Source organism: Nycticebus coucang, chromosome 4 (genome assembly GCF_027406575.1).
Source record: "Nycticebus coucang isolate mNycCou1 chromosome 4, mNycCou1.pri, whole genome shotgun sequence".
Classification (NCBI taxonomy): domain Eukaryota; kingdom Metazoa; phylum Chordata; class Mammalia; order Primates; family Lorisidae; genus Nycticebus; species Nycticebus coucang.
In genome coordinates, this window is record NC_069783.1 from 136,672,125 (window position 1) to 136,695,248 (window position 23,124).

General features: G+C 52.0%; 1 long non-coding RNA gene, 1 other non-coding gene, 1 pseudogene and 2 gene segments (V, D, J or C); 2 read left to right on the forward strand and 3 right to left on the reverse strand.

The window, feature by feature from the left end:
- The first annotated feature begins 422 nt into the window (after window positions 1-422).
- On the forward strand, window positions 423-529 carry LOC128585088 (U6 spliceosomal RNA). Its single transcript, XR_008379836.1, has one exon. It is a non-coding gene; the product is annotated as a U6 spliceosomal RNA (small nuclear RNA).
- A 1,959-nt stretch (window positions 530-2,488) lies between these two features.
- LOC128584460 (transcription factor SOX-21-like) lies at window positions 2,489-3,508 on the reverse strand (annotated as a pseudogene).
- Window positions 3,509-8,296: 4,788 nt separating this feature from the next.
- LOC128584919 (immunoglobulin lambda variable 5-39-like) lies at window positions 8,297-8,902 on the reverse strand. The segment is given in 2 exon segments: window positions 8,297-8,722; window positions 8,844-8,902. Coding segments are annotated over 2 exon segments (432 nt in total).
- A 6,257-nt stretch (window positions 8,903-15,159) lies between these two features.
- On the reverse strand, window positions 15,160-15,750 carry LOC128584933 (immunoglobulin lambda variable 1-44-like). The segment is given in 2 exon segments: window positions 15,160-15,495; window positions 15,630-15,750. Coding segments are annotated over 2 exon segments (363 nt in total).
- On the forward strand, window positions 15,416-18,216 carry LOC128584947 (uncharacterized). The gene is made up of 5 exons (XR_008379768.1): window positions 15,416-15,525; window positions 16,114-16,365; window positions 16,971-17,065; window positions 17,208-17,941; window positions 18,028-18,216. It is a non-coding gene; the product is annotated as an uncharacterized LOC128584947 (long non-coding RNA).
- Window positions 18,217-23,124: the final 4,908 nt, after the last annotated feature.

Genomic DNA, 23,124 nt, shown 5'->3' on the forward strand with positions numbered 1-23,124 from the left:
TCTCAGAGCCTGTGGCTGGGAGCCTTATGGGGCAGGGATTTCCTCTGGCATAATCCTGCAAACTGCGTGGCAGCCTGAAAAGACCAGCCCTGGGGGTGTGACACCCAGCTCAGTACTGCCAGGCTGGGCTGCAGTTTTTTCTTTTTTTTTTTTTTTGCTCTGAGGGACTGCCAGTGATCAGGGGAGTGTGAGTGGACCTGAAAAAGACCAGCCCTGGGGGTGTGACACCCAGCTGGGTACTGCCAGGCTGGGCTGCAGACAGTTTTTTCTTTTTTTTTTTTTGCTCTGAGGGACTGCCAGTGATCAGGGGAGTGTGAGTGGACCTGACCATTCTCAGGAGAAGCCATATCATCTTTGTTTTAAATTTTTTTGTCTTCTCCGGTTCAGGCTTTATTTAAAGTCCTTATTAAAAAAAAAAAATGGTGCTCGCTTCGGCAGCACATATACTAAAATTGGAACGATACAGAGAAGATTAGCATGGCCCCTGTGCAAGGATGACACGCAAATTCGTGAAGCGTTCCATAGTTAAAAAAAAAAAAATGAACAGAGTGATAGTTGGATTCTAATTTACAGATATAGCTTAGACATCTCAAATTAGATCACACAAGAAAACCATTTACACATAAAGGTTAAAACCAAAATTTAAATTTTTAAAAACTTTATATTACATAAAGCCAAGATGAAACTAAATACCTTAGCCAACTTCTTTTGCAAACATTAGTCAAAATATATACGTTTACAAAGAAACAAAAAAGTCACAATTGAGGAAGGATCTTTCTTCTAAAGTGTGTTTTATGATAATTTGCAAATGAATCCCAGGTGATCTAAAAAGTAAACCAAGGGAGGCAGGAATTCTAAACACATTGTAGTGTCGCAAGTTGGGAGAAAAATGCTAGCTGAAAAGGAGACACATCTGTCCAGACGATTCTGTGCTGTTTTTCACTTTTGCTAAATAATAAATATATAATTACCCTTTAGACAAAAATGTCTGATTTAATCTTCAATAAAACTGCAATTCAGAAATAGTTCATAATTTTTATTTTTTATTTTTTTATTTTTTTGGTAGAGACAGAGTCTCACTGTACCGCCCTCGGGTAGAGTGCCGTGGCCTCACACAGCTCACAGCAACCTCTAACTCTTGGGCTTACGCGATTCTCGTGCCTCAGCCTCCCGAGCAGCTGGGACTACAGGCGAATAGTTCATAATTTTTAAAAGTTAACTTTGACATTTGCTCAAAATGCTTTTGAGTCTAAAACTGACTCAAATTTAGGACAACAAAAATATCAATTTCCCAAGACTCAATCTTTTCAGTGACATGTTCACATTTACAATCTTAAGGTGAAATCAGCCCTAAAGGAAAATAGGAACCATGCCTTTTCCCTTTTTGTAAACTGTGTCATAAATCCAAGCTCCTGAACTCAGGGAGACTTCTTGTAGTTTTGTCTGTTTTAAGGGAGAAAATCAAATTGACAACTTTCTCTCTCTCTCTTTTTTTTTTTTTAGACAGAGTCTGCCTGTTTCGCCCTGGGTAAAGTGCTGTGGCGTCACAGCTCACAGCAACCTCAAACTATTGGGCTTAAGCAATTCTCCTGTCTCAGCCTCCGAAGTAGCTGGGACTACAGGCGCTCGCCACAACACCCGGCTATTTTTTTTGTTGTAGTTGTCATTGTTGTTCAGGTGGCCCAGGCTGGGCTCGAACCCGCTAGCCTCGGGTATGTGGCTGGCGCAGTAACCACTGGGCTATGGACGCTGAGCAGCGATTGACAACTTTCATCACACGTGTTTCTTGTTTGGGTTTCTGGCTCTCAAGAGCTCTAGCTCTAATTTGCATATGGCTTGATAAACAAAAGAAACAGTGGTCACCTCACATACAAAAGGCCAGATTCGAGCTGGTCACTGGTCAAGAATGGATCCGGTCTGAGGGCTCTGCTCGAGAGTACAGAGATCTGCAAAGTTCAAATAGTACAAAGAGGGAGCAAGGTTGCTCAGAGCGGTCCCACTCGGAGATCAGCTTTTCTGCGTGCCAGACATTTCACACCTAACGTTTGAACACAGTGCGCGTAAAACAGATCAGGGGTGGGCTGGTTGGGGAGGAGATGATGACAAACAAAAACACAACCCATGATAAAACTTACAACCAACAGAACTAGAAAGCCCAATGTCACAAACTTACTCCACCTCTGTGGTTCAAAACGGAACAGATTCCCAGTGCAAAGCAAACTCCAGCTGCCGCCAGATACCCCCGCCCTCTTTCAAGTTGTGCGGGTCTGAAATGATCCTGCCAATTCCCAGGCCCACCACCCCGCGCACTGGCGCGCTCAGCGGGTCGCGCCCTGACAGGCGTCTCCGCCTCCGCCAGGCTCCGGTACGACTTAGGTGCACACACCCGGGACCCCCCTGCCGCGGGAGGGCGCTGGGAGGAGGAAGAGCCTTGACCTATTGTATCTACACGTGTGCACAGCGGTCCTCCCGAGGTGAACCTACCCGGTCATAGCGCGGCGGCGGCGTGGGGTTTGCTTTGCTCTAGGAACCGCGGGGTAGGGTCCAGCTCAGGCTGGCTCGTGTCCGGCAGCAGGACTTAGGCGACTGGAGTCCGGGGCTGGGCCACGCGCTGCGTTGCACGGGATCACGGACCCCGGCTTTCCCGGGCAGGATGCGAGAGCGTGGGCCCCCCGGCCGCTCGCAGCCTCCGCCGCCACGCGGCGCCCGCCTTGGGGTAGTCCAGTGACGACGCGCACGGGAGGGCAGACGACGAAGATGAGATCTCTGCTGTCTTGGAGCCCAGGTGGAACAGCGAGTAGGGGCTGCCGGCGGCGGCGGCTGCTGGGGTGGTGGCGGCCGAATGCGGGAAGTAGACGCGCGCGGTGACGGCGGCTGCAGCGGCGGCGGCTTCTCGTGTTGGCCGGCAGTGACTCGGGCACCAGGCCACCGCCCGCACCCGCGTGCAGCTCCGAGGCAGCCCTGAGCGCCGGACGCTCGGCGTTGACCACGCCGTCCAGGCCGCGGGGCACCGGGAAGGCGAACTTGTCCTGGAGCCGCGTCTTGGGCTTGCGCCGGGGCCGGTACTTGTATTCCGGGTGCTGCTTCACCAGCGTAGTGCGACAATGCTTCGCCTAGTGGATGAACGGCGGCTTCTCCGACTCGGAGTGCAGCTTCCACTCGGCGCCCAGGCGCTGGTTGATCTCCGAGTTGTGCATTTTGGGGTTCTCCTGGCCACCTTGCACCGCTGAGCCCGCGACCACACCACGAAGGCGACATGGACCGCTTGACATGGTCCACAGGCCTGGACATGCTCCCCGCGCCGTCCGGGCACTCGCCCCCTGCCTGGAGGGAATCAATGTTGGCTGCCCCCAGGGACTGCTCGGCTGGCCAGTGCTCACTGCGCCCCACTTCGCAGCCCAGAGTCGCTCCCGCCCGGGAGGAGGTTTCGGGGAACCAGCCCAGGGCCGGGTCGGCCCCGGGCCACCCTGGACTGTCCGGCCGAGCACTCGGTAAAATCCTCTCAGGACACTGTAACTTCTTGGCAGTGTCCCCACCCGCAGTGGCGGTTTGCCCATAACTTTCCTTTGTTCTTACCTCTCGGCTTGGGTTTGCTCTGGAACTGCCTGCAGACAGCGGCTGCCCGGCACAGCCCTCCCCCTCCGCTGTCCTTTCTCTATTAAATGCACAGCGGCCCTGGAAGTTGCGTCACTGACGCTCCACCGAGTTGAGCCAGAAGCCCGCTGTCAAGTGCCAAAGGGGGCTGTTGGCAGCTGGAGTGTTTGGGTTCTCCTCAGTGACTTTCTCATTTCATTTCTTTCTTTTTTTTTTTTTTTTTTGTAGAGACAGAGTCTCACTTTATGGCCCTCGGTAGAGTGCCGTGGCATCACACAGCTCACAGCAACCTCCAACTCCTGGGCTTAAGCGATTCTCTCGCCTCAGCCTCCCGGGTAGCTGGGAGTACAGGCGCCCGCCACAACGCCCGGCTATTTTTGGTTGCAGTTTGGCCGGGGCTGGGTTTGAACCCGCCACCCTCGGTATATGGGGCCGGCGCCTTACCGACTGAGCCACAGGCGCCGCCCTCTTTTTTTGGTTTTTTTTTTTTTGGAGACAGAGCCTCACTTTGTCACCCTGGGGTGAGTGCCATGGCGTCACAGCACACAGCAACCTCCAACTCCTGGGCTTAGGCTATTCTCCTGCCTCCACCTCCCGAGTAAGCTGGGACTACAGGTGCCCGCCACAACGCCCGGCTATTTTTTTGGTTGCAGTTTGGCCGGGGCCGGGTTTGAACCTGCCACCCTTGGTATATGGGGCCGGCGCCTTACCGACTGAGCCACAGGCGCCGCCCGACTTTCTTATTTCACAGAAGCAGATGGGGGTGAAGGAGGAGAGGAGGTGGCCCTGGAGTAGGAAGAAGCTGGGGAGGAGGAGGAGTGTCCTGGGCGCCACCGGAACGCACAGTGCAGCAATGGATATAAACACAAATATGGCAGCACCAGCTCTTCTGTCCTGGGTGAACCTGTGAGCCCAGCACCTGCTTCTTGAGACCTTCTCCCCGCTTGTTGAAAGGGAGGACCGAGGAAGGAGGTTGGATGAGGCTTCAGCAAACCTGGGGGTCTCCCAGCCTCAGGAAATCGTCCTGACTTGCTGAGGCGCTGCGTCTGGCTGTCCCCTGGGCCAGGCTGGCTCCGCTCGCTCCGAGCCCCTCCAGGCGCGCCGGCCGGCTAGGGATCCCGGAGCTCGCGGGCTTGGAGAGCAGCGCCGCCTTCCCGCCGCCCGCCAGGCCATCGCCCAAGTTTCCTGCGCTGGCGCCGCAGCTCCTTTCTCTGCTCTCTGGTCTGGGAGCGCGCGCCTCGCCGGGACCCCGCTATCTTCGCTTCCCCCGCCTGAGCCCAGCAGGGCAGCGGCCGAGGTGCTGCAGGAGGAGATTAAGCAAAACGCGCCATCACCTGGATTTGCAGGTCCGCGCTGTGGCAGCTCCCGGGGCCCCAGCACAGTGGGCCCCTCCGGACTCGCCCGCCACGCCTCCGCTCCGGAAGCGGCTGGGGCCCTGGGCACCTGCTCAGGTGAGTGTCGCTACCTGCGCGTGTGTGCGCCCGCAGCCGGCCGGGTGTGCATCCATATCATCTTTAGAGTAAGAGATTCGTCCCAATTCCAGATATAACAAAACAAGATATCATGAGTCTCATAATCAGAAATCTTTTTAAAACGTGCTGTGTTTAAATTACGAAACAATTTAAAACACTCTGTCTTAAAACTCGCTTTTGGAGAAAGGACAGGAAGACGAATGTGTATGCACCTGCGTTTTCAGGGCGTCTCTTTGTAGCTAGTTCTTCCCTGAATTGACATTTGCTGTGCGCACTGACGCTGTGTTTGTTTGTGTCTGCCTTTCTTTTAATTCCATCTGGGGCTCTGGGGCTTCGATTTTCCTTTCCCATTTTTCATGAATCAAGTATTTCCACTGCATCTTTCAAAATTCAGCAGCTATTTACTTTTACATCCTAATTTGTCAGCAATAGTCCAAACTATAGCCACATCCAGCCTTGTCGTCTTAGTACCCACATAAAGTCAGTATTTTGACAACTTCTAAGCACAGAACACTATAACCATTTAGGAAACGCCTGTCCTTTGTGATAATTGGTATGGGTGGGTGTTACACACGCCCATATGTGTGAATCATTAAAACTATTCTTATACAGGTAATGGTGGTGTTTCCGACATCAGCATAACCTTGTGTATCTAATGTGTTTCCTTCTCCCTGGGTTGTGACCCTGGCAGGGCTCTGTCATGTCAGTACTTAGGAACTGTAGAAATTCTCTCCACCCAGCTTCCAGTGGTTTTTACCTTCTCTCTTTAGCCCCTGCCACATGGAATTCAGAATCTTGTTTTTATACAAAGACCCACTGGTGATTTATAACCCTTAATCTCCAATTTATTTAAGTCCTAAGTGAAACCGAATTCCACCCAAATGTACTTCAGTTTCCTTCGCCACGATCAAGTGTCTAGCGTTCTTTAGTTTATTTCAAAGTCTGCACCTCCCTCCTAACTGGTCTGTGTGCTGTGTCCCCATCATCAATTCAGGGGAATGTTCCTGTTCCATTTGTGGACATCACAGGAACCCGTAGACCTCAGGAGCTGCCTTAGGCAGACCCACAAGCTGGGATGTGCATGAGTCTCCTCTGTGACTTCACAAGACTCAGCACTTCTCCCCCTCCCCCGCAGGCTGTGTGGTAACCACTTTTGCTGCTGTCCCCACACAAGGACACATGCACACACAGGAAGGCCACGTGCCCGGACAACTGGAACAAGCAAACTAATTTTCCATGCCTCTGCCTGTCTCTGTGGGCATGACCAGGCTGAGGTATTTTATCCTAATAGCTTAATGTTAACATTGGCTGGATGAAATGTCCATATCCAGGGAAGGGCTTTGGAACCTTGGTCCTGGAATGAGTAATAAATACAGGAGTGTCCCCTGAGTCTAGTATTGGTCACAGAAGTTGCGAGTGGGCCTATGTTCTGGGATGAGGTTCAGATGGGAGGCTTGGGTCCTGGGTTAGCTCCGGCCCCACCCACATCAGAGCCGTGATCATCACCCTCCTCCCCAATGTTCCATTAGCCCATGTGGCCAGGCCTAAAGCAAGAGACAGGCTCTGGTGCCCTGCGCACTGGGAACCACCAGGCATCCCTGTGTAGGGCTTCTCCAGAGAGCTGGTGGAGCCAGGCCGCATTGCCCACCTGACTCTGCTGCTCATTACAGGACAGGAGGAGGTGACCGTTATTTCCAGATGATGGGCCAGCTGAGTGAGCACAGCCTACATGCAGCACCCTGCATGGACACCTCATTGCTGGGACACAGCCTGACACAAGGATGGAGTCTGATGAAGTCTCTCCTGTGGTTGAGGTTTTGAGATAGGGTGACCTGGAGCCAAAAGGATGAACTGAGGTTTGACGAGTATATGCGTGTGTCCAAGGGTCTAGAGTTCTGATGAGGAGTCCCCGTGCTACCAGGACAAAGTCTGACCATTCTGCCCAGTGCTGATATGTCCCCAGGACAGCAGGTGTCAGCTTCTGTCCTGGGGATGGACCCTGCAGGCAGCTGGACCAGCAGGAGAAGTGCAGAGACCTGTGAGCACAGGGCGGGTTCCCAGGGGCTGGCAGAGATGGGGAGTAAAGCCTGCAGGGAATCAGGAGCCTGGGCCTGGGTCATGGTCCGGGACAGTAAGGAGGAGGGGACCCAGAGCAGAATGGGACAGCTCACAACCTGCTCCTTAGCACCCAAAATGAAGGTAGAGCTGCCTCAGATTTCTTTCCCTGTTTCATGTGCAGAGCAAAGTCAGAGGCACTTCATCCACATTGACATCCACCTCTCTGCCTTTCTGGCCTTTTCCTGGGTCCTGTTCTGTGGAACATTCCGTGCTATTTGTTGAAGGATGGGGAATCCCATGCCCTGGGTCCTACAAAGTCCTGAGAAGTTCAAGTTTGAAGATTCCCCCCTGTGGATTACACTCCACTGCACACCCAGACTGCAGCACCAATGTGGGGCAGGGACACATCCACACGTCCTGGGACAGGCCATGGCAGCTATTGGAGGGGATGGATTTTGTGAGAAGAGTCTTCAAATTGTCTGTCCAGGTATTATGGATGCAGAGTCCACTTCTAACCCTTAAAATATAGTCAGAAACCCAAACATTACCACGGTATCCTTTCCTCTAAAGAGCCTTCTGGATGATTCTCTTCAAACCAATTGTAGGTCACACATGCCCTTATTGGGGTGAAGGGACAGTCTAAACCTCACCCTCTCAGGTGCACACTGCAGGTGACAGCACAGTCTAAGCTCCACTGTGCCCCGTCCCAGGCCTGTTGCTCCCACACTCTGCCGATCAGCGTCAGGGCAGTGTGTCCTGCACCTGCTCTGGGCCTCTGCCCTGACTGACACTGTCCTCCCTGGACTCACCTGGTCTGGGTCCCCTAACTTCTAATCAGCTGCCCGCACCTGCCCCTCCTCAGACACCACCAGGTCACATGGCTGAGAGCAGGATTCACCCTGGGACTGTCACGCCACTGACATCTCCCTTTAGACTTTCCACCCTGAGCTGGGCATGGCCCAGATGAACTACCCTTAGTCAAGTCTCCATTGGGAGAGTTTTAGGTTCAATAAGGAATTTGTTCCTGTACAACGTGAGCAGGGTGAGAAGCTGTGAGCAATGGATCAGCCTTAAAGTTGAACTGGAGAACAGGGTGTGACATTGTCAGACCTACTTTTCCAAGAAAAATCAGGTGTTGGCTGAGCTGTCAGGAGCAGTCACCTCCTTGAGCTAGACTTTGTCAGAACCACCAGAAAGAATGACTGCACCAGGCTAGGAGGGCAGAGAGGAGGTTTTTTGTCTCACTTCCCCAAGGGTTTGGAGCACTGTGTAAATCTTAGAGCTGCCATGCCATGTGGCACAGTAATAGTCAGCCTCGTCCTCGGCCTGCAGCCCAGAGATGTGCAGGATCCCTGCATTGGCGGAGGTGTCTTTGGATCCAGAGAAGCGGCTGGGGACCCCAGAGCCCTGGTGTTTATCTGAGCCTGACTTCAAGGTCAGGAGATATCGGGGAGGGCTCCCTGGGTTATGCTGATACCAGCATATCCAGAAGTCCCCAACATTGAAGCCACTGCTCAGGGTGCAGGTGAGTCTGGCTGAGGCTCCCAGCGATGCAGAGAGGGAGGGCGGCTGAGTCAGCACAGGCTGGGAGAGGGAACCTGCAAACACAGACACAAGCGCTTACTGGGGCAGAGTCCAGGGTAAAGTTTCTCAGGAATCTTTGCTAGAAGATGCAGAAGCAGACTGGGAGTGCTCAGGATTTCCCAGGCCTGCCCCTACCTGAGCAGTGACAGAGGACCAGGAGAAAGACAGGCGCCCAGACCATGGTGAACACAGTCCTGATCCCCACCTTGGGGCTGAGCTGCCCCAGGCCCTCTTTTCTCCCCACCCTCTGCACAGGAGGGGCTGCTCATGCAAATGTGTTTCCATCCAGGGTCTGCCTAGTCCCTCCTTAACTTTGGGCTGGGGCTCAGCTCTCCCTACAGAATGAGGAAAGGGAGGTTTGCTCTGCCCCTTGGGGAACCCATAGGAGGAAGCACCTGCTGAGACCATACAAAAGTCCTGGCTCAAGGGACTGTGCCAGGCCAGAGAGGACACAGCTCCTGGGTCCCCATCAGTGAGCACAGGGCCCAGCCCTGAGCTCAGGCTCCTTGGAGTGACTGGTTCTCCCTGAGCAGGTGTGTAGGGAACACAGGGTAGTTCCCCAGTGCCCCCTGCTGGTCTCTGCACACACCTCCCCATGGTCCAGACACCTGAAGGACCAACTGGTCTTTGCAGTTCCTGTCACTGTCCACACACTCATAGGCCAATCCCAGGGTAGAGTGACCCCAATAGACTGTGAGTGATTACTGGAGTTTCCCACTCCCAGAAGGAATCATGCACCATGAGAGGTGAAATCATGTGTATACATAGCTTTTTTGGGTGCCAGTCCCTCAGGTTTCTTTACATTCTACAAAAACCTGAAAGATCTCCACTGCCATCATGGTAGGGACCAGAAATACTGCAACACTCAAGGTGATTTAAATGTCACCAACAGGCTGTTCAGGGAAATGGAATTGAGAAAATTCCAAAAACTGCTTCTGGCCCTCTCATGTGTTTAAAATTCAGCAATTTAGAAAACGGTTCAAAAGTTGTACAATGATTTTATATATGTGTGTGTGTATGTATATATATGCATATATATATTTTTTTTTTGAGAGAGGGACTCACTTTGTCACCCTTGGTAGGGTGCCATGGTGTCATAGCTCACAGCAACCTCAAACTCTTGGGCTTCTCTTGCCTCAGCTTCCCAAGTAGCTGGGACAACAGGTGCCCACCACAACGCCCGGCTAGTTTTAGAGATGGGGTCTCGATCTGGCTCAGGCTGATCTCCGACTCTTGAGCTCAGGGAATCCACTCATGCCAGCCTCCCAGAGTGCTAGGATTACAGGCCTGAGCAACTGTGCCCGGCTATACAATGTTGATTCAGACTAGATTTTACTTGTGAAACATTAGTAGGTAGGTAAAGGCCTAACACTGGTTTTTGTGAAGTGAGTTTTATCTTCCTAAACTTGTACTTTATGATTATCTAGGTCTTGTATTTCTTATTAGTATTTTGTTTTAGATAGAATACAATTCGTTTACATTCTAAACATTAGTTTTTATTTTATTTTATTACTATTTTTTTTTTGCTAGGAAGCTATGTGTGACATTTTAATGTTTCTACACAAACGCTGACTCCTGGGCAGATGAACACAGACACCATCACTTCCTCAGTGTAACCCAGGAGCGAATCTGCTGCAACTGTGCAAATAGTTCCCAAACTCCCCAACTTACTATCTCCCTTAGTAAATAACCTATGGTCAGATCTCTGGCTCCCTGAGGTCTCCCTTCTCAAGGCATCCAGAAAGATGCCTTCCATTCAGGACAGGCGGGTCACCTCCGGTGTGAAATCTGGCCCTGACACCTCCTGGCTGTTTGCAGAAACCCCACACTCTTCAGCCCCCTCAGGCCCCTTCCTTGCCTGGCCTCGCCCACCCCACAGCCACCTGCAGCCCCTGCCCTGGCTCTGGGGCTCCAGACTCACTCACTGCCCTTTCCTGGGGAACCCTGAGCTCCTGAGCCTGCCATGGCCCCAGCCAGCTCCTCCTCTGTCTCTGGGAAGAGATGGGTTTCACCTGGAGGTCAGGTTGGAAGCTGACATTTTGAGATTGTCTTATACGTATTATGCAGAACATACATAATTTTATAAATTTTTATTTTATATGTAATGGTATTATGTGGTGTCATCTGGATGGATTTCACCGTGTTATTAACTTATTTATTTATTTTGCTGAGAGAGTCTCACTCAGTTGCCCAGGTTAGAGTGCAGTGGCTTCAGCCTAGCTCACAGCAACGTCACAGTGCTGGGCTCGAGAGATCCTCCTACCTCCTCAGCCTCCTGAGTAGCTGGGACTATAGCTGCCCACAAAAATGCCAGCTAATTTTTCTATTTTTAGTAGAGACAGGCTTTAACTCTTAATCAGGTTGGTCTCCAACTCCTGAGCTCAAGTGATCCTCCCACCTCGACCTCCCAGAGAGCTGGGATTACAGGCGTGAGCCACTGCGCCAGGCCGGGTTTCACCTTCTGTTCCACATCTTTTTTATTAGTGGAAATTCAATAGTAATGTTAGTATTTGTATATATTTTTGTCTTTTTTTTTTTTTTAAGGCAAACATGAAACAAAGTTTATTGGGAAAGAGAGAGAGGTTTATAGAATAAGAGCAAGGCATAGGCTTACACAGCAAGATACGTTCTCCAGGGGCAGTAAATGGGCCCCCATTGCCAAGACAAGGAAAAGGCAAGGAGGTATTGTGTTTTGGTTTTAATTTTCAGATTCTATAGGCATTTGGGGCAAAAATGGGCGAGTTCCGCGGGGGTGGCTCACATGGAATGCTGGCCCAGGGCAGCGTGTTACCCGCTCTGGAGCTGAGCAACTGAGGCTGGAGGGCAGCTCAGAGCGGATCCCTCCAGGAGAAGGCTCAGGCCAGGGGACACCTGATGGGAATGGTGAGTGTGAACAGGAAGTCACCAAGGAGGAAAGGGACATTCATGGATGGGATGTAGAAAGGGTGGGGGGGGTTCTCAGCCCCTTCCAGAGCGAGGCTCAGAGAGGACACAGCAAACACCAGTGTGGGGACAGAGAGTGTGGAGGTGGGTGTGGGGCCTGGCTGTCCAGCAGGAGTGATGACCAGGGCCCTGGGGCTGATTCTCCTTCATGTGAGAGGGAGATGCTGACCCTTGGCTGTGCCTGTCCTCGGTTATCCATTATAAACTCAGTTCGAGGACAGAAGCTCTAGGAGAGCTTTGACACGGACCAGGCGGGAAACATTCCTGGAAAGCTGGTGGATAATGATAGCAGAGCAAACAGGAAAGGGGTGGAGTGGCCTGTGTCCCTGCTGTGGGATACAGGGGACAGTAGACTGAAGCCCAGGCTGGCAAAGAGGAGGAGATGGTCCACAGTATCCACAGAGGCGGTGATGCTGCAGCTGATGCAGGAAAGGCCTGGAGGGAGAGCCGGGCTGAGGGCTGCAGTGGGGTTGGTTGTACACTGTGACCACGGTGGGACAGTGAGGGAACAGGTTGGCACAATTCTGAAACAATCAAGGTCACAGCAACTCATTTACTTTCCTATAGATAATGTGGGTATTAAAATAATCATCTCAAACTAGCCAGGCCTGGTGGCGGGCTCCTGTAGTCACAGCTACTTGGGAGGCAGAGGCAAGAGGATCACTTGAGCCCTAGAGCTTGAGGTTGCTGTGAGCTGTGATTCCACGGCACTCTTCCAGGGTGACAGAGTGACACTCTGTCTCAAAAAAAAAATCATCTCAGAGGAAACTACGGTGAATTATTCGTTCATTCTTTACACAAATATTCAGGAAGGTCTGGCACGCGTTAGATGCCAGGGTTGGAACAGTTTAGGGCCAAGGCCCAGATCCCTGGAGCAGGAGGATCCAGCACTGAAGAAGGATGGAGATGGTTCCAGAGGATGCCGCAGGCCAGAAGCCTTCAGTGTGACCCCAGAAAAGTGGGCTGTGCGGAGTCACGTCTTCCACAGACCCCGCCCCTCAGCAGACGGTAGAGGGGTGTCTCAGTGGCTGCAGGGCCTGTGGGTGGCAAAGGCTCCAAAGCCCTGAGACACCTCAGCTTTGAGTTCACATGGGCTCCAGTGGAGGAGCAGGCAGGGGAGGAGGACACAGCCCTGTCCTGAGGGTGGACACAGCAGCAGAGGCAGGTGCCCCTGAGACCTCCCCCCAGGAGAAGCTGCAGGGAGCAGCACAGGTGGTCTGAGCCCCGCCCTGCCCATCCTCCCCACCCCTCTTCTTTCACAGGTCGGGTCTCTGGTCTGAAGCCCCCTCCTCTGCCAGCTCCTGGCCCATTTGTCTGTCACCCGTGCCCCTCCCCACACAGAATGAATCCCTGTCCAGTCCTCACTGTCACCTGCTTCTCACAGGCCCCAAACTCAAAATATTGTAATTTGCAGAGAAAACCTCACCTGGGACACTGTGAGAAACAGTCTTGTTTCATTATAGCCTCATTCCCATACTGGAGCGCTGAGATGAGCTGCGCCCAGCACTGGCAAAGGCTTCCCCGGATCCAGGGGAGAGTCAGGGACCCTCAGCCCTGGAGCTCACCTGAGTCTCAGGAGATAACAGGGAGGCTCTCTGGCTCCTCCCATTTCCAATAAGAGTCACAGAGAACAACACTGATGTCACCTCCTATTTTCTGTCAAAGATCCCAGCCTTGCGCCACTTGACACCTAAGCACTGAAGTATTTTTAGGAAGCTGTTATCCAGTTCTCAGATTGTTCATGAGAGGTTAAAAGCTTTCTGTACTATGCCATCAGTACAGGGCTGTTTGTTGTTTTAAATTTATATGAAAATAGTTTCCTTATCTGGAATGATGAACCTCACTGTGTACAGAACTTAGAAGCAATTCTGCAGGATGCATGCTTCTGCTGGGACACGGAGCCTACTGGGTTTGCAGCGTGGTTCCTGACAGCTGTTCTAAGGCTGCTCAATACCAAGGTCTTTTCGAACTGTTAATGAAAGTTTGTCCTAAGTGTTCCAGCAATAGCGTTAACTGTTTACATTCACTTGCTTAAGTCTCATTTTATTCCACTTAATAGAATTTTAATTTTTCATGGAATATTGTTTTGTGCTCTTTGCCGCATGATCGAGTAGAGGCACTGTGTGGGCCTGTGGTTAATAATGACGACTTCCTGTGTGCATTGCAGCAAGTCCCCCCACAAGTCCTGGCTCCACTGGAACATCCTCTGCAGAGGCTGCAGGGGACCCTCTCTTGACCTCCTCTGTGTCCCCTGTGGTGACTGAGTGAGTGACAGGCTCTAGAACAGACCTGGAGCCCGGTGTAGCCCTGGGGCTGTGGTGACTGGCACAGGCGGAGTCTACAAGACACTGTGTCTCCTGAGCCTGGCCTGGGTGGGTGGACCTCATTCTGTCCATTCTATTGTCTCTAGAAGGAGATCTGTTCTTGCACATGAATTTTATGCTCATGAAGGTGAGGAGGCTCAGTGTGTAATTTTAACAATATATCAATCTAACATGTTTTGAAGTCAGGAACTCAGGAAGAGCCTCAGACCTTCCCGGCTTATTCACAATTAAAATCAAGATTGTGAAAAGATTCCTGACACCATCAGCTACTGGGAAATGCGATCAGATCTAGAATGAGGCTTCACTACAGTCCCGTCAGGGTGGCTATAACCAAAATGACGGAGAATAGCAGATGTTGCTGAGAATGTGGAGAAGTTGAAACACACAGTTATTAGTCATGGAGATGTTAACTGGTGCAGCCTCTTTAGAAAGCAAACATTTTCCTAAAAACCAGGACTTGTGGGGGGACTTGCTGCAATGCACACAGGAAGTCGTCATTATTAACCACAGGCCCACACAGTGTCTCTACTGAAATTTCCCCCTACTAGACACCCAAGATACATGAACACAGTGTACACCAGTATTTACAGTGGATTGCTCAGAAAATCAAAGGGCTTAGCACCCAAATGGCCAAATGATAAATAGTTAAACCACCTTAGAATATCCATACTGTGGAGTGGTATTTGGCAATAAAAAGGAATGAAGTCCTGCTACCACTAAATTACATTTTTATTAAGTGTATGACCAAACAAGTGGACCAATAAACATTTTAATGCATTATTTCCCTAAATTATGGAGAAAACAAAAATTAGAGTTTTAGCTCAAAGTTATAATGATACTGGCTATTACCATAGTAATTGTTCCTTTGTAGAATAATGGAAATATTCACATTTATGTTATGGTGACTGGTTATACAACACTGTGCATACTAAAAAAATTGAAGCTTATAAATGTATGCTATTTATGATATGCAATTATACCTTTAAAAGATGTTTTCAGAAAAACAATAAGAAAGACAGGAAGTCACTGACATTGGAAGGCCGCTGACCCTCTAAACAGGTCTGTGATCTGAGAATCAAATCCCCAGATGTGGACACTCCAGGGCTGGTCACAGTCAGGCTCTTGGCTGGGGTTTGTCACAGGCAGTCATGAGGGTGACCACAGGGGAGCAGGGGCAGGTTTTTGTCTCAGTTCCCCATGAGTCTAGAGCACTGTGTCAACATTCAGGCTCTTGTCCCATGTTGAACAGAAATAATCAGCCTCGTCCTCAGCCTGAAGGCCCGAGATGGTCAGGGAGGCCGTGTTCCCAGACTTGGAGCCAGAGAAGCGATCAGGGATCCCTGAGGGCCGAGATGTGCCGAGCATCACAGTTTTGGGGGCACCACGAGAAATCTGCTGGTACCAGCCCACAGTATAACTTCCAACATTGTTGCTGTTTCCAGTGCAGGACAGGGTGACCTTCTGTCCCACAGACCCTGACACCGAGGCTTCCTGTGTCAGTCTGGACTGTGCCCAGGACCCTGGAACAGAAGAGGTGGAGACACAGAGAGGTGAGTCTGGGGTCATCATGCACCACATGCTCTCAAAATGAAAGGGAGAAATCTCCCTAGGTGTCCCCCCAACCCAGGCACTTCTGCTTCCCGGGGCCTGTCACCTGGGCAGAGAGTGAGGAGGGTGAGCAGGAGAGGGGCCCAGGCCATGGTGGAGATTCCTGCCAGCTCTGATTCCTGGGGACCCACAGCTGCCGCAGAGCTGCCCCTGTCTCTTGTACCTACTTCCCCACCTTGGGGATTGAGGGACCTTCCATACAAATCAGTCCCCTCCCCTCAAATGGCCTCACGGACCCTGGGCACAGAGGCTTCTCTACATGAGGCTGGCAGGGCCTGGCCTGAGCCTCCTGGGGGCTGAGAGGAAGCAGCCAGTCTGTCCCAGGGGACAGTGAGCACCGGGCACCCAGCAGGGAGCAGGTGGCTCCATTTGGGCAGCCCCACAGCGCCCCCTGCTGCCTCAGGGATGGATTCACTCAGGTCTGTGATGCCCAGCAGGGGACCCTGGGGAGAGCACTGGGCTCCCCACCTCTTCTCTGCTGCCCTCCTCAGACAGAGGGACCCCTTCACTTCCTGGCGCCTCCTCCACAGGACAGCTGTTCACCTTGGCTAAGCCCTGACTTCAGTGTCGCAGCCTCCTCGGCAGTTTACTCCGTGGCCATTTCTTCCCACTGTGGATTTGTTGTGGGGTCAGCTCACCAGAACCACCAAGGACAGCGACAGACCAGCCAAGACCTGTTAGTTGGAAAGGCCTGGGATGCTGGCTCTGCTCTGTCTCTGCCCACGTTGCACCATGACAGGGTGGTTGCCTTTTTATGTCAGTTGTGAGACTTTCTATTAGAGGTGAGATATTAGAGCTTTCTCAGACATGTGATCAGCACGTGTTTCTTCTGTTAGTGTTTGACTTTCTATCCCTTTGACCATGTCCGGTTGATAAACACGTAAATTGTCATCACGTCTCAGCGTCCTTAGCACAGTGGTTATAGCACCAGCCATATGCATCGAGGGTGGTGCCCGGGCCAGCCAAGCAACAATGACAACTACAACAAAATAATAGCCGGGCATTGTGGCAGGCACCTGTAGTTCCAGCTACTTGGGAGGCTGAGGCAAGAGAATCGCTTAAGCCCAAGAGTTTGAGGTTGCTGTGAGCTGTGATGCTACAGCACTCTATAGAGGGTGACATAGTGAAACTCTCTTGCAAAAAATAAAAAAAAAATTCATCTAGTCAAATTCAAAGGTTTTGTCGGTTATACTTATGGTGTCATATCTCATAACCCATTTCAAAATCCATATTTAGTAAGCTTTTATACCTTTATGTTTGTTCTAAGTGTTTCATAGTTACAACTATCGCATTTAGATCTTTAATACACTTTGAGTTTGGTTTTTGTATGTTTTCTAAGTGGGGGGGCATAGTTATTATTGTTTGTGTATATATGCAGCTCTTTCAGAAGAATTTCCTGAGAAGCTGCAGAACCTATCATTTCATCCTGTGTGTTCAAGTGTCTAGAGCTGTGTAACCTCTGAGCTCTCAGTAATACCCTCGGTAATTACAGGCTGTCCTTACGCCTGCACTGCAGCATTTTGAGTAATGCAGCGTTATAGTAAGTTTTGAAATCAGAAAGTGGAATTTCCTTCCTCTATAAGACGATGGTAACTGGGATCCTTGCTGTTCCATGTCACTTTAGGTCAATTTCTGTTTGTCTGACGAGCAGCAACGGCAGCAGCACACGGAGCTTGTAGACGCTGGTGAGTCTGTGGCTGCCTTCCGGGCGCGGTCAGCCCTCCATGTCCAGGTCTCCACATCCAGGGATCTAATCAGCCACAGTGAAAAAGTGTTTGACAAAACAATGAAGACGCACAGCCGTGCACAGTAGTACACGTGGAATACAGCAGGACAGCGGTGAGCGCAGAGTCTACGCGGGATGAGGTAACACAGTTACAGCACACTGGATTCCGGGCTCTCTGGACCAGTTCTTCACATATCACCCACCATTCCCGCAACTACCAGCCTCAGGCACACAGAGGATTCAGTTCAGATGCGTCCCTTCCCTATTTTTCTTTGTGTGGTCTCAATTAGGGCCGTCCTGAGAGTTCAGGCATCTGGTCCTGTGATCCAGGATGTTATGATCATATCTGCACCCAGGCTCGGTTACAAGCAGGCTCATGACTTGGTCCCCATCCGGGTCACTCATGAACACCTCTGTGGTGTAGCCAGCAGCAGTACTCCAGCAGGATCCTCTGGCTGGGGCCTGAGGGGGACAGGACAGCTCCATCCCCAGCAGGGATCCTGGTGACCGGCTGGGAGCCCAGTGGTGTTTCTTCTTTGTATCATGAATCAGAGTTTGGGGGCTTGTCCAGACTTCTGGTGGACGCAGGTGGACAGGGACTGCTGGTCACCTCTCCAGGGCTGGAGCTGCAGGTGAGATTGATCATCCCTTTTGGGGACAGAGAGAGTGAGGGCTCCAGAGAGCACAGGCTCAGTTTAACCCTGTGAGTTTACTTCAGGCCTTGCTCAGCTCGGAGAAAGTCCCCGGGACCCCTTGGTGACATTCTCAGGAGAATGTGACTGGGCTGATTATGAGGAGCTAAATGTAGCCCTTTCTTTCTTTGAACAAATAAAAGTTATTTAACAATTTCCACTTAATTTTCCCCCAAGTCAAACCCATTTATAGCTTTTCACTTCTTCACTCTCTTATTTTCACATTATTCTCCTGTCCTGTGGAGCAACTTCCCCCATGACAAACAATCAGATGTTACCAATTCCTGAGTCCCTCCTGAATTTTCTTTGTAAAATTCCGTCTATTCTTTTTTTCACTTTTTTTAAATTTATATTTGGTGTGATTTTTATAATTTGCATTTTTTTCTAATAGTTTCCCCTTTTCCGTTTGTTTAAAAAGTGTTGATAGTTGAAAATCTCTCGGGTAATCTCAGCATCTGAGTTACATCACTGTTCGTGTGTGTTGATTTCATCTCTCATTTAAGTGGGTACGATACTGCTCCTTGACGTGACAAGTGACATCTTTTACACCCCGGACATTATGGATATTACATTACAGACCTCCTCGGGCTCCTATTTAACCTTCTGTATCAGGGACCTCTCTGCCGAGGTGAAGCACAAGGGCCTGGGGTCGTGGGCTCAGCTCCCCACTGCCCCAGCTGAGCGGGCCTGACTCTCACTGCCCCAGGGCTGCTGACACCTTCCTGGGGAAAGGGAAGCAGTGATTTGCGCAGACGTGACCCCTTCAAGAAAGGGTGTGAGATTAGCTGCCCACTGGACTGCTGTGCCTCTGGCACAGGGAGAGGGGAGTACAGCTGAGGTGCCAGTGACCCTGCCTCTGTTCCCCTATCCAGTGCTGTCGTCACCAGGTGGGACTCAGTGCTCAGCTCCTCACTGGATTCCAAGGTCCCCCCAGTCAGGGGTCAGGGCGGGCGTCCTGTAGGGCTGCCCATCCTGCCGAGTCCCTCTTCAGTTATCACTTTGCTGGAGGTGGGTTGAAGTTCAGCTCCACACAGGGCCCTGCCACAATCAGTTGGGGAAGGAGGTATAAGGAGGTCCCAGGAGCACTGACCTGCTCAGCCTCCTTGATGTTGACCGGGTGAAGGTGTGAATGGTCACTGAACCCCACTGACACTACTCCAGATGGGCCATCAGAGCACGGCCAGTGCCCGCGTGACAAGGGGTTGTTGACAACAGTGTTTCAAGTCAGCACAGCCTGGGAGCTGTTGGTCCCAAAGGAAAAGCCACACCAGAGTCACTACTGCTTCCAGGAAGGACTTGGAGGCTGCCTCCCCCCAGGCTCAGGGCTGCCAGTGGTGGAGTCAGGACAGACTGGTCCAGGACCCTGAACTTCAGGATGGACACAGAGGGAGAAGGTGGGTCAGTGAACAGAGACATGTCCAGAGCCCCTGGGGCTTTCATCTCCAGCCTGATGTGCAGACAGTGAGAAGGGGAGAGAAGGAGAGGGGCCACCCATGCTGGGGACCCACACAGCTCTGCATCCTGAGGAGCCGCTTTGTTCCCCACTAGTCCCTCTTAGTCCCTATGGAAGCCCAGAAACAAGAAGGACCCTTCATGCAAAACAGCCTCCCCCTGGGCTGTCCCAGCTCACCACAGGCCCTGCCTTTGACCGCTGCCTGGCTGAGCCTGGCAGGGATGGGCCTGGGTGGGCCTGTTCTTTGGTGCTCTGGAGACCTGTGAGGACACAGATGCTGGCACAGTGACCACAAGGCAGAGGGCTCAGACCAGGCCAGGTGGGGCTCCCAGCTGGGACCAAAGCTCAGGCCTCAGGGACAGGCCACAGCACTCCCTGCTGCCCAGAGCCAGACCTATCCCTCCTGTGCCCTGTGTCCTCCCACAAAGGATGGAGGTGAGCAGGGTCCATGCCCCACACACATAGTCCCAGGTGTCCACACAGCCTCCTCCCCCTGCCTGGTCCCTGTGTGGTTTACAGGACAGTCCTGGGAGCTCTTCCTCCCTTAGGGGCAGCAGAGCAGGAAGCCCAGTGGGGACAGGGAAGACTCTCCCTTCAGGGCACCAGGAGCTGCTCCTCTTCCTCCTCCCTGGGCAGAGCAGAGCCTGCTCCACAGGTGGTCGTGACCTGCAGTCTGGCCCAGCCTCTCCCTCTGCTGCACCCCTGTTCCCCTGAGCTCTTCATTGGCACAGATCGCAGAAAGAGAAGAAAATGGATGAAAAACATTTGCCCACCCCAGGCAGACCTCCTAGGGGGATGCAGACACTGACTGTGACTGTGAGGGAGAGGACGGGCATGAGACCTGGGGGACTGCTCGTTCCTGACCCTTCTCCCTCCTCCCTGGACACTGAGCGGTCATTAGCCCTTTTCATCTTTAGGCTCAGCACCCTCTAATCACACCCTGGGCACATGGAGTAAACATTCCTGCTGTCTCAGACAGAGAGTGAGGGGATGGTGTGGGGACAGAGGCCCCAGGATGTTCAGGGCCTCAGGAGGCCCTGCTCTCTAAGGCCCCTAGTGGAGCCCTGATGCTCACATCTCCTCAGTCACGCCTACCCCTGAGCACAGGCAGCCCCTTCTTCAAATCTGTGCTTCTCCCCTGGGCCGTGCTGCCCCACTCAGGACGGAATATGACCTACCCCCTGGGAGCAGGTGCTGGGACAGAGACCACAGGGAGGGAGTGACCCGCACACCCCAGATGCTCTGGGAGGCACAGCAACTGGGACAGATGACCCTGCATAGAGGACACTGACTATGGTTGTTCCATGATTTTTCCCAGGGCCCCTCAGGAACAGGCCCAGGTTTTCTTCAACTCAAGAGTTCAGGACCTGGCAGGTCTTCTCTTTGTCACTGTTTTAGTCCACATGTGTCCTCTCATTAAGTGTCACAAAAGACAATCTTTTCTTCATGCTGCACCCCCATTACCCCATGTGTCCCACACCTGTCCTCTGACCTCTCCGTGCTCACTTTCTTTGCTTTTCTGCATAACCATGCGGCCTCAGCCCCTCATGGCTGTCTCTGCAGGACCCACACCGCAGAAGGCTCAGTCCCTGACAGGACAGCTGGGCCTGGGCTGCCCACAGCTGAACCTCGCTCTCTCTTCCCTTCTGCACCAGCTGTAGGCCAAGCCAGAGCCAGACCTAAAGATGCTGAGCCTACAGGTCCCCCAGGGTCAGACTTCACTGTCACTTCCTGAGGGGCAGAGGTGGAGATGGAGATTCTGTGTGAACAGACTGCTGGAAGTGCTTTCTGATCATCCCAGACAAGCACTATCTGCCTATTAGACAGTCACTCCGCTGTTCATGGCCTCTGGTCACTCATGCAGCATGGAGGGATTGGGAACCCAGAGTCCAGCGTCCAGGAGCTCATGAGGATGCCGCAAGGAGCAGGGGGCAGAGAGAGAGTAGGTCCCCTGGTGGCTCTCGGCAGATGCTGCTTGACCAGGTGACAGCTCTCTGTGAACTGTGCTTTTTCTCTCTTTTAGCCAAAAACTAAGGTGCATTCCAACATCTTCCCAACCAAAGACACACAGAGAGGAAAGAATCAGGTTCATGGGATTAAAGTAGGGAAGGTGCCAGTGAATGGCCCCAGAGCCATCTCCTACATGGAGGGCTCATCCTGCACCTGGGAATCCAGGACCTCTATGGGACACACTCTAAGGATAAGGAGAACCTAACTTCTCTAAGGCTGCAGAGCTCAGGGAATGATCTACAAAGACTTGGACATGTGCAGGTGACATATAGGGGACTGGGCAGAGGGGACCTGGGTAGCCGTGTCACACCAGCTGCATTTCAATCCCCAATATTACCCCACACACATGGGGGCAGCTCTTATAGCCTCTGGAGGCAAATGTCCCATTTGCACTGGGAAGCCAGTGAGAGGAGGTGTGATTCTCATTGACCCCATGAAGATGAGGCAAGTTGAGAGCATCAGACCTTCTGGGAGCACAAGTGACAACAGAAGCCACATCCTGAGCAGATATTTGTCAAAGGTGGAGACAGGTGAGGGACGGATTTTATGGTAGACATGAAGGGTAGACGCTGGTCTCATTCCCCCATGGATGGGAGCTCTTCATGGCATTGGGTTGTATTCAGCCATGACAGCAGTCGTCAGCCTGACCCTGTCCCTAGAGGCAAAGGTGTCAGGGAGTTCATGGTGACAAAGGAGAATCCAGATGAACCCCAGAACATCCAAGACTGCTGTCTGGTCACACACTCGGGCTTTCTGTCTGGGACTCTTGGTCACCAGGCTCCACGGTCACCCCCAATGATCCGTGCACAGCATGAGCTCCACAGGGAGAGAGACACGAGGCACACATTGGGGCACTTCTGGCCCCTGATGTCCCAGAGACTCTACATCACATCCTAGACTGTTGAAAATCCCCATGAGGCGGGAGAGGAGCAGACAGAAGTCAGTGTCATGGTCTCAGGGAAGTCCGTCCATGGGGTCCCCATGTTCCTCAGTGGGATGAGACACAGGAAAGTCACATTCACGGGACCTATGTTCCCAACTCCCCTGGAGCAGGCTCAGCATTTCCCAGCTGAGGAGGAGCTTCCCTTCCCCTCTCACCTCCCACAAGGAAGTTTGCTGCCTCAGGCCCATACCTGCCCCCACAGCCACCCTCTACCCTGAGGTGACAGACACAGCTGCAGGAACACATCAGTGAGCCAGGCCAGGTCTGTTCCTGGAATTCCTCCCTGACCTGTGTCCTCAGCTGCATTTCACATCCTGCTGCCTCGTTCCTAGGACATAGGGAGCCTCAGGCAGTCCTGAGCACAGGTGACTGGGACAGAGTGGAGGTCTCTGCTGTGACAACTGGAAGGGCACAGTCCATGCTGCAGGTCTGTCTACCTGCTGAGATGGTCCCTAGGTACTGACAAAAATTGGAACCTGGAGGGGCTCATTTTCCACGTTTCAAGTGAAAAAGGCCAGCCCCACAGACACTGGTTCTAGCCTATTTGAATTAATGGTTAATGATTTAGTGTTACCAGATTTCTTTTTTCATTTTTCTTTTAGTTTTCCTGTGACTACAGGAACAGTCCATGGAAAAGTGAGAGAAGAAATGTTTTAAATGAGAGGAGCTCCCAAGTACTGTTTGACTACATGGAACTTATTTTAAAATCTGAAAATT